Source organism: Zingiber officinale, chromosome 3A (genome assembly GCF_018446385.1).
Source record: "Zingiber officinale cultivar Zhangliang chromosome 3A, Zo_v1.1, whole genome shotgun sequence".
NCBI classification, from domain to species: Eukaryota; Viridiplantae; Streptophyta; class Magnoliopsida; order Zingiberales; family Zingiberaceae; genus Zingiber; species Zingiber officinale.
In genome coordinates, this window is record NC_055990.1 from 45,624,817 (window position 1) to 45,641,653 (window position 16,837).

General features: G+C 37.8%; 1 protein-coding gene across 1 annotated transcript; it reads right to left on the reverse strand.

Annotated features, from left to right (window-relative positions):
- Positions 1-196: 196 nt before the first annotated feature.
- LOC122051837 (heavy metal-associated isoprenylated plant protein 32-like) lies at positions 197-2,726 on the reverse strand. Its single transcript, XM_042613137.1, has 4 exons — positions 2,577-2,726; positions 2,328-2,428; positions 2,176-2,251; positions 197-2,047 (listed from the first exon to the last, which is right to left on the reverse strand). Exons 2-4 carry the CDS (start codon positions 2,364-2,366, stop codon positions 642-644), a joined length of 1,521 nt encoding a protein of 506 aa, XP_042469071.1. The 5' UTR covers positions 2,367-2,428; positions 2,577-2,726; the 3' UTR covers positions 197-641.
- Between the last annotated feature and the right edge of the window lie 14,111 nt (positions 2,727-16,837).

Below are 16,837 nucleotides of genomic sequence, written 5' to 3' on the forward strand. Positions count from 1 at the left end.
GAGGAATGTGATCATTCCTCGTGTTGACATTGTTAAATCTCTGCAAAAACCTGTCTCCACTTCCAGGGTCCAAGCGCATTGTAGTAACTTGCTTGCCGCCTTTTACATTTCAATCTGCTTACCTAAAATTTTGATCCTTCATCTGAGCAACTGAACCAGGGCATTGGAGAAGACGGACATAGAAATGGAACAATACTCGGTTTAACTTTTTTGTAGACATTGATCATTATTACTATATTTCTGAACTTGTAAACACATATTGACACATAAAGGAGAGCTTGAAAGCTCTTCCAACCAGTGATCATCACAATCCCTAAGAAAACCAAATACAACTTATCTATTATCTAATGCTTACTAGTTTTCTATATCTAAGTTGCACTTGAAAACATATATAGACTTTTACCTAAAACAAAGGGGAAGATTAAGGGGAAAAATAGTAAATTACTGGTTTTTGATGTGGTATTTGCAGCAGCCTGCAGACTCTCCACTATTGTGCTTTCCTTTGGATGACAATTTTCCCACCCAATGAACTTGAAAATAGAGATCAAACTGGATCGTGGATGCAATCGAAGTGGCAAATTACAACACCAAACAAGAAGAGCGAAGCGCCGGTCCCAATTCAGCAATAAAGGTTGGATTTTTCACATGATTGTGCAGCCGCTGTCGGTGTTCTCATCACTGAAGTAGTTGTATGGGTCGCCGTGGTGCGGCGGCGCCATCGCGGGCGGGGGCATGTTCATGCTGTAGTAGGCCGGGATCGGCGGCCGAGCATAACCCATCATGGGTGGCTGAAAGGCGCGATCTTGCGCCGCGTTCATCATCATCATCCTCTGCTGCTGTTGCTGCTGCTGCTGCATCATGGCGGCCATGTACTGCTGTTGCTGTTGTTGCTGCTGCATCATGGCGGCCACGGACTGTTGCTGGTAAGGGTTGGCGACCGCGTTGGCTTCCAATGGCGGCGGCACTATGCCTCCTTGGTAGTAACCAGCAGGAGGCGGTCCTCCGGCCGGGAGGACTTGCCCGGCTGCGACAGCCGGAATGTTTCCCATATGGCCCATGGCGGGATGGGGATGCATGTTGCCGGCGGCGATCTGAGGCCCCATTGCCATGCCCGGGAAGCCTTGGCCCATCATCTTTGGGTTAGCCGCGGGATGGCCACCGGCGACGCTGGCCTCGTTCTTCCCAACCCCTTTCTTACCTCCATTACCGCCAGGATTAGGGTTGCAACCGCCGCCCCCATTAGCACTCCCCGTGCCCTTGTTATTATCTAGTCCATTTTTGCCCTGTTGCTGTCCGCCTCCGCCATTTTTCCCCCCGCCGCCACCGCCAATATTCTTGATCGCAGATCCACCTCCGCCGTCGCCCTTTTTACCACTCTTCGTCTCATTATTATTCCCCACGGCTTTCCCCTGCACCGGAGTTTCTCCCCCTTTCTTCCCATTCCCGCCCTTCTTATCTTGTGCCGTCGCCGCGACCACCGGCTTGATCTTGATGTCCTTGAAATCGTCCTCAAGATCGGCGTCGAAGCAGTCGAACTCATCCATCTCGTCGTCATCGTCGTCCTCATAATCATCGTCGTAGTCCTCCTCCTCGTCGTCGTAGGCGTCGTCGCAGCCTTTGGGGGGCATGCCAAAGTTGGGCGCTTTAGGGTTTTTCTGCGGAGGGAAACTGAAGCCCCCCTTGAGCTGAGGAGGCATTTGCAGGTCATTGGATCCCTTCATCTGCTGGAATTGCTGCAGCTGCTGCTGGAACATCATCTGCTGCTGTGGAGTGAGCTGGGGAAGCTGGGGTTTCTGCTCCTTGCCACCGCCATTTCCTCCACCACCACCGCCACCGCCACCCTTTTGGGGCTTTCCGTTCTCCTTCTGCTGCCCCTTGCCGTTCTGTGGCTGAGGCTTCTGTGCCTCCTTGTTGCTGCCATTACCAGCACCAAGCAGCTCCGCATGCTTACCAGCTTTAGCAAGCTTTTTAATGAGGGTTGCAGGGTCAACATTGCCTGACACACTCACCTTCCCCTGTTCCGCATCTATGTTGGTCGTGTACACCCCTGTTCACACCAGCAATCCAAACAAGAAACCATGAAAACAGACGGAATCAAACCAGAAGAAATCGGCACTGGTTGATCCAATTGCCGAAAAAAAAGGTAACCACACAGCAATCTCGCAGGTCATGCACCTTCAATTTTGTGGAGCAGTTTCTTAACCTTCTTCTTGCACCCATCACAGTGAATGTTCACTTTAAGAGTGCACGTCTGCAAACAATGGTAGCCATTCCAAGTCAAGATCTTGATCGGTGAGACAGAGAGAGAACAAAGTAGAGAGATTTACTTGTATCTTGAGGAACTTGATGTCTTCTTCTTTACTCATCCCTCACAGCTCCGGTGAAGAAAGAAAATAAGAGATGTGCTTCAAGACCAAGCGCAATCGTGCTGTGAGAACCAAGACAAGAAGAAAGAAACACAAGTGAAGAAAAAATAAGATCAAGAGGGAATTCCTTAAATCGCTTGGTGAAGCTTGTCAAGGAAGGGTAGAAGGAAAAAAAAGGAACAAGAGAGATGATGAGATCACAAATTTTACCAGTTGAGAATGTTGCTACTTGATAGTAATAATACGACAGCATTCTGCTGCCACTCCAGAGCAGGTGAGGTGTGTTCTTAACACTGCTCTTCTTCACGTGATTCACACGTGATATTCAGTACTCCCCCCTCCTACAACCCTATCCTTGTTCACATAACGATAGAAAATTGTACCTTTTATTTTTTTTTATAAACAAAAAGGCTCCTAATTTCGGGCTTTTTTAAAAAAAATTATCTTTTAAACTTTAAGTTCCAATACAGCATGCTTTCCATCTCTTTGTTTTTTTTAATGTTTTCGTAAATTATGAACCGATACAGTACTTTTGATGTGTATTTTATATATTCTCTCTGTAAAGATTTTCTTCATAATAATTTTTCTGTGAATGGTTCGTCATCAAATTGTGTTCGACAGAAGTCGAAGACCAGAATAAATTCAACTTATTACAGCGGACAAAAAAACTCCATACAGTAAACTCCGACAGCATTTAAACTCTGCATTAAACTGTGAAGGTAAATAACACAGATCGTCACAATTTCTGGAGGACCTCTCAAATTTTCGTGCAGATCGACTTGATCCTTGCCGATGTGCTTCATGACAATGATCAGTTGCTGTCACCTGCTGAGCCTGAGCATTTCGTGTTGTAACCTACACCATGGCTCTTACTGCATGCATTCATCTACTCTAACAAGTATGACATCAGAGTCAGATTCATGTCTACCTGATCTATATAAAACTAGATCGCAGAGTTGATCAAGAAGAGTAATGGCATGAGTTGAAGAAACTGCAAGGGCTGATGTTGCTGTCTCATCCTGCTGCATCGCATCAATGTGTTATATTTTGACATTCACCAAAGTCTTTCAGGCTGATGCATGATCTGAGGCAACTCTTGGAGGCTTGTCAAATACATAGACACAAAGGCTGCATCACCCTCTGCAGTTTGATCGGAGTCACTTACTTTGCTACTGTGTAACAACTAACAAACTAGGACAAACACAACAGTAAAAGTTGGCATGACCATTACTGCACTTTGCACAAATATACTATAAATTTATTTGTATAATTACAATGCTCCAGGATTGATAAATAAAGCAGAATGAATGAATTGTGCAATCAATCAAAATTGCTTTCGTGGAAAGCACTACTAAGTTCTTTCCTGAAAGAGGGAAAGGTAAGTTTGTCATAACTATTATTTATTGCTAGTTGTTTATCTTTTTCTACAATTACATTGAGTATTTAATCTTTCAGAACTTATTTAGAATTTAGTTCCAACAAAAAAAAAAGGTATATTAAGGGAGAGACGTAAATTATGTTATCAGATAATCACGATTATTCTCGGTTCTACTTTTGCTGACTTTTGCCCAGAGGTTTCTGTTTCAGAATGGAGCAGATACAGTTCTTTGATCTTTCTCTTCTCAACCTCTAGAAGTGCAGCGAGGGTTTGGTTTAGAAACAAAAAGTGATGGAGTTTCATGAATAGTTAGTTGTTTACTATCTCATACTTGAACTTGAGCTCCTTCGCGAGACGATCCACTTCCTTCTCCAGTTCGTTTGTGTAAGCCTGTTGAATACATTTGACTGTGTCAGGGGCAATAAGAAAAAGGGGAAGGCGAAGAGAGGGGAGCCCTAAATTGGCCCGCCGACTTGCGTTTCTTCATCATTCGTTCCTTGCGGGGGTCGACGGCTACAGTGTTGCTGCTGGCCCGCCGACTTGCGATTCAAGGATTTTGAACAAATTCATATTACTGAAGTACAAATATGTGTCTGCAGGGATATTTCAGAAGCATATTATTTTGATGGACTTACAGATGTGCTATCATTTTTCAGCAGTATTGTATTGTCCAACACACAAGGCCCTTGCACCGGAAATAACATCATGTCTGTGGAAATATTAGGCAGAGATTCCTCCACCCACAAGCAAAGTCGATGTGCTGGCGAAAATAATAATGCACAAAGAAATCAATTTTATTAATGCCTTTCACTGATCACATTGATTTCCAATTATGACAGTTGCAGAGTACTGGCAGTGGAGCCGATCACCCTCATTATCCATTCTCCATGCATCTTAATCATTCAAATGTATTCAATTGTATTTATTATCCGGAGCATTTTACCATAGAGCAAAGCATCGCCAAATTTTTAATAGTACTATTACTATAACCCCAAGACGTGGCTTAGTACAGACGATAGATATATAGTATTTTTAATGTAACGATCAGGATTAATTCTTAAAAATTGACGATCTAAATGTTATCCTATTATATGTCTATAGTTTATGTATCCATATATATCTATTGAAATATAAATAATTTATTGTCGGAGATTTTTAGAGAATTTAGTTGAATTTAAAAATTACATAGAATTTAAATTTAACTTACAGTTGAGCTGACCTAAGCAGATGATCTCAAGCTGCCAGCAAGGGTTGATTTTTATCCAAGTATCAATCTTAGAGTGACTGAGTGAGCAGAGCGTCCAAGCAAAGAGACCGATCGGACGAGGCAGACAAGCCTAACAGGAGAGGCCAGCCAGACGAAGCAGACAGGCCGAGCAAACAGACCGGGCGATAGACAGGTCCGGCTGTCAGAGAGGTCGGCCGAGTTATGCAGACAGACCGGGCAACAGATAGGTCGGGTTGTCAGAAAGGTCGACCGGGTCGAGCAGACAGACCGAGTGAACCAGACAGGTCGGGCTGTCAAAGAGACTGGCCGACCGGGCGAGCTGACAGGCCGGGCGAAGATCCCGAGTGGGCAGAGAAGTCTGTCAGTCTGACAAAGAGACCGACCGGGCGAACTGACCGAGGCCTGCGAGTCACAATTTCCTTGAAACATATTCCCCCACCTCCAGCTGTGCTTCGAGGCTTACAAGGGTCGTCTATTTCCCAAGATACAACGGTCGACCGTGAATCCGACCAAGCATTGGTGGTCACGACAAGCTGAGCGGTACCCGAATGCTAACCACGAGCACTCCACCGAACAGGAGATGCACGACAGAGGAGGAGGAAGAAAAATGGAGAGTCTTTGCTTTACTTGCTGTGTGTTTTTTGCCTATGATCGGAGCCTTCTTATATAGAAGCTCGGATCAATGGCCAGAGTTAATGATTTTAATGGTCATTATTAGTCGAGCAGTGAAACGACCACCGTTTCACTCATTATTACTAGACCGGTTTTATTCTTGGCAACCACCTGGGCAAATTTTGTCCCGACCGGTCCGGCATTCGTGTGCGTAGGTCGCATTCTCACACAAGTCAACTTGGTTTTTAGGGGATTTTTACCTGCATATACCTATTGGAATACAAACAATCTGTTGTCGGAGATTTTTAGGGAACTTAGTTGAATTTAAAAATTATACAGAATTTAAATTAAACTTACAGTTGAGCTGACCTAAGCAGATAATCTCATGCTGCCAGCAGGGGATGATTTTTATCCAAGTATCAATCTTAGAGTGACTGAGTGAGCAGAGCGTCCGAGCAAAGAGGTCGATCGGACGAGGCAGACAGGCCTAACAAGAGAGGTCGGTCGGACGAAGCAGACAGGTCGGGCGGTAGACAGGTCGGGACAGACCGGGCGGCAGATAGGTCAGGCTGTCAGAGCAGGAGGAAGAAAAATGGAGAGCCTTTGCTTGCTGTGTGTTTTCTGCTTATGATCGGAGGCTATATATAAGAGCTCATATCAATGACCAGAGCTAATGATTTTAATGGCCATTATTAGTCGAGCAGTCAAACGATCACCGTTTCACTTATTATTATTCGGTCGATGTTATTTTGGGCAGCCACCTGGGCAAATTTTGTCCCGATCGATTCGACATTCGCGCGCTCGCACACGAGTCAACTTGGTTTAGTGCAATTCGGGCCCTGGATTTGCACCCCTGCACACCCACGCGTGAGAGAGAGCCTCTGCCCATGCATTTGTTCACATCCTCAATGTATGTAAATCAGTATAAACCAACAAAAATACCTTGAAACTTCCAATGTGAGACTAAAGTCTCATTCACAATGGAGCCTCTTTTCTCTTCTATTTCTTCTCCATTCACTTATTCAACAGTACCTTCCTCCATATCTATAAAACCGACACAAAAAATGCCGCTAAGTAGTGAATCTACCTTTAATAATACTGCTATAATTTCTTAAATATCTCTAAGGGTGTGTTTGGTTGGGGGTTATTCTTGATAACCTTGGTTATCCATCTAAGGTTATTAACAAAAACCCTGTTTGATTTAGATAATCGATAATTCCCGAGTAATGTTCCATGCTCGACACGTCAGCAAAAGGGACATGCAACTAGAAATAAAAAAACATCGAAAAATTGAGGTTTTTCATAATTCCGGAGTTAACAATTTTTTTACTTAAAATATCCTCAGATAAGAGAAAAATGTGACAAAAAATAAAACATAAAAAAATTAAAAATATATAAAAAAAATTAAAAATTTAAAAATAAAAAAACATAAAAAAATTAAAAACCATAAAAAATAAAATATATATATATATATAAAAACAACTTTAAAAAATAAAAAAATAAAAAAATTTAAAAAATAGGAAAAAAAACATAAAAATTTTAAAAATAGAAAAAACGTAAAAAATAAAAAAGGTAAAAAATTATAAAAAAGTAAAAAACATTAAAAAAATAAAAATGTAAAAAAACATAAAAATTTAAAAAAAATAAAAAAAGGAAAAAAAACTTTAAAAAATAAAAAAAATGAAAAATAAAAAAAAAATAAAAAAAAACAAAATAAAATAAAATATACAAAAAAGGAAAAATATGAAAAAGAAAAAGTAAAAAAACATAGAGTTTAAATAATAATAAGAATAATAATAATATTAATATATATAGTTAGTTTTGTAATCGGGTAATATAGTATAATATTAAACTAGGTTATTCTTTAAAACTTTTAAACAAATAAATTTTTGTTGCATTATCTAGATTGAACCAAACAATATTTGATTATATTTTATTCCCCATAACTTTGGTTATGTGATTATCTGGTAATCATATAATCAAGGTTATACATGATAACTTCAACCAAACACACCATAATTTTTTTTTATTTTAAATAATAGTTTAGTGGTCAGGATGAATAAGAATGAGTGTAATAATTATCTTATTTTATTGTTTAATGAACTATGAACACAATGTCGTACCTAAGATTTTGAGTCTGAGTCGAACTTCAATAAAACTAGCCCCTTATACCATCTTACTACTATATTAACTTAAAAAATCATCAACACTTCAAAATATAATCCTTCTTTAAATATGCGATCAAGATTTTTTAGCTAGACTATAAAATGTATAATAAAATAAAGAGTTAAATAACATGAATATTTTAAAATATAATAAAAAATAAATATTTCTGGTAATCATTGAATACAATTCGTCTTGCTTCCGTTTTAGTTATAAAAGTATAATGCATATTGTTATCATGTTTTAGTGAGCCTGCAACATGTAAAGTAAAATATAAAGTTAAAAAACATTTAATATTGCAAATATATAATCAAATAAAAATATAAATATTACCAATAATCATTTGAATACAACACATCTTGCTATTTTAGCTGCAAAAATATCAATTAAGCTAGAATAATCAAGATGTTCAACTATTTTCTTTTCAATATACAACATCGCCAATCCATTTAATCTTTCTTGTGACATGGTTGATCGAAGGTATGTTTTAATCAACCTCAACTTGGAAAAGCTTCTTTCTGCAGATGTCACTTTAACTGGTATGGTCAATAAAATTTTGTATGCACCATGAGTATTTGGATAACAATCATCCATATTTTTCAGATAATTCAAAACATCTATTGCTCTTTTTGCTTCCATTGGTAAAGATTGTTTCAAAATTGATAACTTCATATACAAATCATCTTCATCAATATCTGACTTGCCATTATATCTCAATGTTTCTTCGAGATTTTTACAAGATTTCATTAGATTATCATCATTAGCAAACTTTAATCTCTCTGGATTGAACAAAAACTCAAATGTTTCTTCGTACTTTTGAAATTGTATGAATCGAGTTTTTAGTGAAGAAATATCTTGATTCATTAAGAAAATAAGATAATTAACTCTAAAAGATTCTTCAGCTGATTGTATCACATCTTCACTACTACTTTCACCAAATTATTTCTTTTTTTGGATAATGCATTTTTCTTTGAATGTAGCTTCAATTTCCATTTCTTCTGCCATTTGCTTCGCTTCTATCATGGCCTTATCAAATCCAAACTCTCGATACTCCTCAAAAGTAAGAATAAGTCATTTTAATTGTTTAATTGCAATATCAATATCCATATTTTCACCTTGAAGAAATTTACTCATAGTATTAATCGCATGCAACAATTTGTGCCAAATTACCATGCCAAGCAAGAATTCAAAATTTTCAAGTTCATATGTTGCCAATGATTTAGCTTCACTCTTTGTTTTTGGATCTTTACTTGTTTGTGTAAAATCAAGTAAAGCATCTCTAAATTTTGATGTTTGTTCTTTTATAGCTTTCACGCTTTCAACATGACTTTCCCAATGAGTTTGTGACAATGGCTTAATTGTCAAGCCTTCTACGTGATCTTTAAAAACTTTCCAACACTTTATAGAAGAGGAAAGCAATGTATAAATACGTTGTATCACTCCGAACATAGACATAGTTTTAAAACAACAATTAGCCATATCACATAATGTCAAATTCAGATTATGACATCCACAAGGTGTATAAAAGGTTATATGATTTATTTCAAGTAATTTTTTTTGCACCCCATTATACTTTCCTTTCATATTGGATCCATTGTCATACCCCTGCCCTCTTATATAATCAATATTAGCTTGAGATTATTCAACACATTTTTTAGTTCAGTAAAAAGTCCAAATCCAGAAGTGTCATCCACTTTGAAAAATGCTACCCAGTATTCTTCAACCATAACAGAGTTTGTTGAATTATCCACACAACGTATTACAAGAGACATTTGTTCCTCGTGACTTATGTCTGGAGTGCAATTTAGTATAACTGAATAATATTTTGCTTCTTTGATTTTTCTAAGAATTACAGTTTTTACTTCATTTGCCAACATCTGAATCAGTTCATTTTGAATTTTTGGACCAAGATATGTATAATGTGTCTCATGTGCTTGAATACGCCGTATGCTCTTGCATTATTGGATCGAACTCAGCAATCATTTCAATCATTTGCAAAAAATTACCATTATTCTCAATATAAAGCTTTTCACAATTTCCTCAATATGCTAGATTATTTTTTGCAAGTCTATAGGCAACAACAATTAACCTCTTTAATACTAATCTCCAATGCTCTTTTTGTTTATTAATTTCTATCTGAATGCTTTCATCAACTATCTTATTTTTTTTAATCTTTTCTCCAATTCGTTCCATGTTGCCATACAATCAAGGTGTTCATTACTTCCTTCATGCATTGTAAGACATCGAGTCAAATTATACCAATCCTTGTAGCCTACAGTAGCTAATTGACTAATTGTATTCTTGTTGTTGTCATTTATGAACAACTTACAACAAAAGTAAAATATTCTATCCAAAGAAGATGAATAAACTAACCATTTTCTATCCTTTTTTTTTCTCTATTTTACAGTATTCGTTTATAATGCAATGTATCAAAATGTCTACCAGTTTTATCTTTAGGAAACAAGATGTCATCAATTCTAGTTGGACTCTTTTCCACTAAAAAATCTCTTAAATTTTGATCAATTTTTTCTCATTTTCCACGATCATCAATATTCATATGTGAAGTAATCTCTTGATCTATAGTTTCAGGCTGAATATCAAAAATATTATCATTATCTTCTTCATCCATGTCATTCACAAGTTCTTGTTCAACATCCATAATGTTTTCAATCTTATGTTCCATAGTCATTTGTTATTGATATTAAAATATTTATTAATATCTCCTGCCTGACTTTGAATAAGTGCCTCTTCTCTTTGTTTTCTTTTTTCTTTTTTGAGATCCAGATAAATATTTTGGAGGCATGATTATATATTTTATCTAAACATTATTAAAAATCAATGTGTAAGAAAATAAATAAATAATAAGAAGGGGAAAGAGAAAAAGTTTAAAGGATAAAAAGAAAAAAAAAAGAAAAGAGAGCTAACGAAAGATAAGGAAAAGACACATTTAGGATAGAAAAGAAGAGACTTTTACTTGAGGGTTTTTGTCGTCATGTGTAGTTTGGGAAGAACTCTGTGTCCTTGGCTATGCCAGATTGATCCACTTCACTTCCCCTACAGGTTCCGGACAATATAAGGAGAATAAGCATTTGGAAAAGAGCACATCCAAATCGAAAAAGCTCAATTCATAGTGTGAGGTAGGCACAACTTTGTGAGGGATATCTATCAAGAGTATATCTAATTAAAAGTAAAAAAAAAAATGCTCACTAACATCCGTTCAATCCATCAAAGAGGGAACAAAAGAAAACCCTAATTAGAAGTACAGAAACACTCACTATAGTGGCCAACTCTTGTTGCTCTCAAAACTAGCCATGAATAGCAAACGACTCTAGTTGCAATCATAACTAGTCATGAAAATTTTATGCTGCTACAATTCAAGTGTAGCATAAGGGATCCTATTCACTACTTGTTTTTTTCCAGGGAGGTTAATTCAATTAGGTCCTCCTTTACAATGACAAATGAGCATAAAATGACATCAAAATGATAGATTGGAGCCAAAGAGATAAGCTCAAACAGATGAATAGGAAGAAAAACAACTACTTACATATAAAAAAGTCATCTTAGTATATCTCCTGCTTCAGTGAGTTCACAATTAAATTTTATGAGTCAACATTCTTGTACATGGGGCCAAACCAATCTAAAGGAATTGTTTTGGGCACAAACAATTGACCAATTGTTGCTGAAAAATTTATCAATTTGTCTTTATTTTTGGTATATTTAGTATTTAATGCAATGAGCATTAGTGATCAGTCATGCAAAACCCAATTAAATTGTTAGATGTGGATTTGCTTGTTAGATCTCTCATGCTTTTCCCATAAAGGAGGTGTTAGTATTAGCCATAGTATCAATTATGAGAAGATTGTAAAGGGCTCATTTTGTATCATATATCATTATTAATAAAAGACAAAGTTAGTTATTATATTTATTTTAGCTCAGTGTCGATTGAATAAATATAATAATGTCCTTGGGTAGTAGGTTCTTATCTACAGCATATCAATTGGTTAAATTGATAGCGAGATATTGTAAATATTTATAGAACACTACTTTTAACTATTCCCAGTCGAGCATTAATATACAAGAACAATATTAATATATTGAGACTAGCATGTAGGTCAACGGATGACTTAATCTCACAAGTCATGGATATGAGATATCAGGTTGACACATAGATATATATTAGAGAATATATACTGAATCACCCGCCATGAGAATGTTTCATGGATCGTTATATGAGTGTCATAAATATTCTCATGTGACTATTGGTATGAATAGTTCTTAGACCTGAAGTTGCTACGATTCCCTACATAAGGAGTTGTGTACTTTGGTATTGGCAAATGTCACCTGTAACAAGGTGGACAATAAAGTTGATCACTAGTATGCAATGAATTATATGGAGGAATGTGAGTGATGTAGATGGGATATATCCCTTCCATATAACGAAAGTGATATCTGTGGGCCCCTTGATTAGTAGGACACAAGAAAGCATGGTCATGTGCAAATGAGTCAATATGAGATATTGTGCTTATTTGATTGAGTGTCTCTACTTAGAGATCAAGAAACACAAAGGTTGATAAGGGGATGACACGGTCTATGCCTTATTGATCAATCTAGATATCAAGAATAGAGGGACCAAGTCATACAAGATAATAGCCATGGACAGGTTAGGTTGGATCTTGACTTTCTCGTTACTTGGGTAGCAATGATGCCTTGCTAGATGTCACTCATTGCTTATATATCTAAATGCAGATTTAGATACATTGCCAATGTTATGAGAACCTATTGGATCACACACAAAAAATAAATAGATTTAGAGATGAGTTTATATGATGAATCATTGGATTAAGTCTTATCCGAATTAGACTTATTGAGTTAGACTCAATTGGACCTAATTGTTGGATTAAGTCCAATTCAAACTAGACTAAAGGAGTTAATTCAAATTAATGAAATGTGATTCATTGAATTTAAATTATATGAGATTAATTAAGTAAAACTCGATTGAATTATACTTGAGTTACACTCAAGTGAGGAGACTTGAGTTATACTCAAGTGAGGTTTAATGAAGAAATTCATTGAATTTCGAATTCAATGAATCATGTAATTTAATTTTCGAAATTTAAATTTAAAATGAGAGGTTTTCAAATGTGTCCTTAATGGAGAGTGAATGATCATTAAGGCTCATTAATGAAATTAATGCACATTAAGTATTTTTATTGGATGAAAATACTTAAGTCATTTTTCCTCTCATTTTTTTGTAACTTCTTCATTGTCTTCTTCCTCTCCTCTCCTCTTGGCCGAAGCCTTCTCTAGGTTGCTAGCACAACCTTAGGTGGTTTCATCTCCATCTTGTGAGTTTGTGAGACAAACGAACGCTTGTTCGTGTGAATACCGTAGAGGCGCGAACGTGAGACCGTTCTGTGATCCAAGCTGTCGGGAGTCCATGAGCACGATACAAAGGTATAATACTAACATATTAGAAAACTTAGTATATGTAGTAATTTTTCTTTCCCTTCGCATGGATCTTCTGGAGGAACTAGTATTTTTTCGCTGCGCGTTTGCGTGTTTAGCGCATCTAGTTCCTTACAGGAGGTGCAGAATCCTTTTTTCCAGCTCACTTCTAGATGCAAAAAAGCTAACTAATTTAAGGATACAAACTAATTGAATCAAATTGGATGGAGTTAATAGGAATTAAGGAGCAAGAGCAGGAGTGGAGCGGCAGAAGAGAACAAGAAAAATCAGCTTTGCTTTTGTCTCACTCTCACCTTTTTCCTTGCTTTTATAACCGCACAAAACACAACAATTCAAAAGCAAGAGAACTAATGTTGCAAGCAAGAAGTCAAAAACAGCGAAGTTGATCAGAAATAAAAACTACAAAGATCAAACAGAAACTTACCAAAATGGAAGATTAATAGAAGAGGTTGGCAGGTTGCCATCGTCGGCCGTGTAGAAAATTAGAAACGACCACCCTTGAAGAGGAGAGTTCACGGCGAAATTAGGGCAAGGATTGACACTTCGCGACGGCGAAATTAGGGGAGAATCGGGCAACCAACACAGCGGCACTTCGCGACGACGAATTTAGGGCGAGGATCAGACGATCGACAGAGGGGCACTTCTTAAGTCGCGATGGCGAAAAATTAGGGAGAGAAATCGATGATGCAAGTTTCATTAAAATTTAAATATACATATTAAATTACATGACACACTAATAATATTTGGGCCCCTCTTGAAACTGTACCTGAGGCAAGCGCCTCCTGCGCCTCACCTCATGTCCGGCCCTGTATGAACACATAGATTATGCTATATTATCATGTTAAATCCATTGATGACATTTCAGTGATTGAAATTAAAAGTAAAGCCATAATAAATAAACTTGTGAGAGTATCCCAGGTGGTAGTTGTATTGTCTGGCCAAAACACTTTGATGATATTCTAGTGGTCAAAATTATAAAATGAGTGGATGAATGATGCCGTAAATATAGTGATATTTTTTAATAGTGAAAATGACGATATGAATGCTAATGAATGCTTTTTTTAAGAGTTTATTCCTGCTCTTGCTTTTAAATTTTCACTATTAAAAATTTATGAATGCGTTTTATAACTTAATGATTAAAATCACAATAATTTGTGTCTTTAATTAAGAGTCTATCATGATTTATCTCTTGATTCCAACCACTAATGAGGTCATCAAACTATTTTAATCAAAAGGTACTGATGACCTTTTATGGAAGAAGATAATAAAACGAGACTATTAAATTTGTCAATACTTTCACAAATCAATTGATATATTTGGTCTTTAGGGTATGTTTGAATGAGGTAAGGGGAAGATTCATTAGTGGAAGGAAAAGGAAGGGAAAGAGAGAAGTAACATATTTATATTTTTCTTATTTAGGAGGAAGAGAAGATTTATTAATGTAATATATATTATCCCGTAAAGGAAAGGAAAAGAATAAAGGTTAGATATGTAAAGTTATAAAATAGTCTCCTTTCTTTAATTTGACATTGATTTGATTTTTTTAGAATATAGATAAGATTGAAAATATATATATTTTGAATTCCCTTCCTTACACCCTAAAGAATTCCTTTTTCCTTCATTGCACTATAAATTAAAGTGTAACAAAATCTTTTTTTTTTCATGAGTATAGAGGGTTAAAGTTTAACCATCTCTACTTTTCCTTTCCTTTAGTTCACTCCTTTCAAAACAAGATTCAAAATTCCTTTTTCTCATATTTACCCTTCTCTCACTTCCATCAAGGGAAACATAAATATTTATGATTCTTTCTTTTAATGATCTTCCTGAACCTCCTCAAAAGCCTATGCCATGCAACAATCAGTGAGCCAGGCAATAAGATGTGATCTCATCCTGAATCTGAGTCAAATGAAGGAGTCGTTGATGAGGCTAGGAACGCTGACTGAGAGAGGATTTAGAGCTAGAACTCGTAGATTTGCGACAGACTTCAGATCTTCATGCGAGATAAGAAAAGACCGTCAAAAGTGGTACTCATGGGTTGCACACACCACAGAGAGCACATGAGAGCGTCAGTGTAAGAACTAGGAAGGGTGTCTCTGGCGTAAGTTTTCCAATTCTCAAGTCAGGATCGGAGCAGAGTGGAAAGTGCGGCAAAAAGAAGATGAATAAGAGAATAGTAGTAAATGTGTGTGTGTGCGCGTATCTGGTCAATGGAGATGACATCTTTTTATACTACCTCTCATAACCTTCACAATAACAAGGCGTAGAATGTCTAGTGTCAAAATATGTCGAGTGATGGAGGATATAAGATGAACTTCCATTGGCTAGAGGAAAGTTCCGTGACATGCATATGGTAAAGTATCAAAATGTTCCTTGACAAATAACTATTATTCTTTGACAAATGATTGTGATTCTCTCACAGTGTTGTCTTTGGGTGATAGTTTGATTGGCATTGGGGCCTACCGGGTGTATCCTCGGAACCATGCCCTTGAGGAGTAAGGAACTGAGTCCTGGAGCTCTGACCGACGTTGGGGCCGATGGGGAGTGGACTGGGGGGCTGTGTCCATGGAAAGTGATTGGATGAGCCCTGGGGTCCGACCAGCGCAGGGGCCAACTAGGAGTAGATTGGAGACTGTGGTTATGAGAAGTGAGGGGCTGAGCCCTGGGGTCCGATTGATGTTGGGGTTGATCGAAAGTATACTGAGGGTCGTGCCCATGAGAAGTGAAGGGCTGAGCCTCAGGGTCCGGTCGTTGCGTTGGTCGACCGGGAGTAGACTGAGTGTTGTGCTCATGAAAAGTGAGGGGCTGAGCCCTGGGAGTCCAGCCAGTGCACGGGCAGATTGAGAGTAGACTGGGAGTCGTACTTACGAGAAGTGAGGGGCTAAACCTTAGGGTCTGGCCGACACAAGGGCATACCAAGAGTAGATTGGAGGCCATATCTATGAGAAATGAAGGACTAAGTCTTGGAGTCCGACTGACGGGGTAGCTGATCAGAAGTAGATTAAGAATTGTGCCTATAAAAACTGAAGGACTAAACCTCGAGGTTTAACTGTACAAGGGTCGATTGACTATGAACAAAAAATTATTCCTATGAGACAGAGTGTTGGACCCCGGGTAGCTTCTGGAGTATGCAAACTGATCGTCGAGGCTAGTGTTCGACACTATCTCCGTAAACGATATTGCTCCGCTACGGTGCTTAACGGATTGTTGCAATTCGTTCCCAAGATACAACGACGACGAACGTCTCGGAATCGTAGCACTCCGACTTCCGAGACCAGCGAACCTTCTAGTAGACTTCTTGGACTCTTGAATGCATAAGATGAGATGAATGCTTGAGGAAGAGAAGAGAGGATTGAGTGAATTGAGTAAATTTTCCATCATCTGGAGGGTTCTATTTATACTGAAAGAAGAGGTTGATTGTCCTTTGGGTGAGTGGATGTGTTCCTTGGGCTGGATCGATCTAGATCATCCATTCTGAAGGGTTGTAACCCTTCACCAAGCCCACTTCAATCTCATCCATCAGATCTGAGGAGTTGTGACCCTCAGATCCCGCCTATTGTCATCGGCCATCGGATCTGGATCCATTGATTCGATGCTTCAGATCAAGTCTCATCCCAGGCCGTCAGA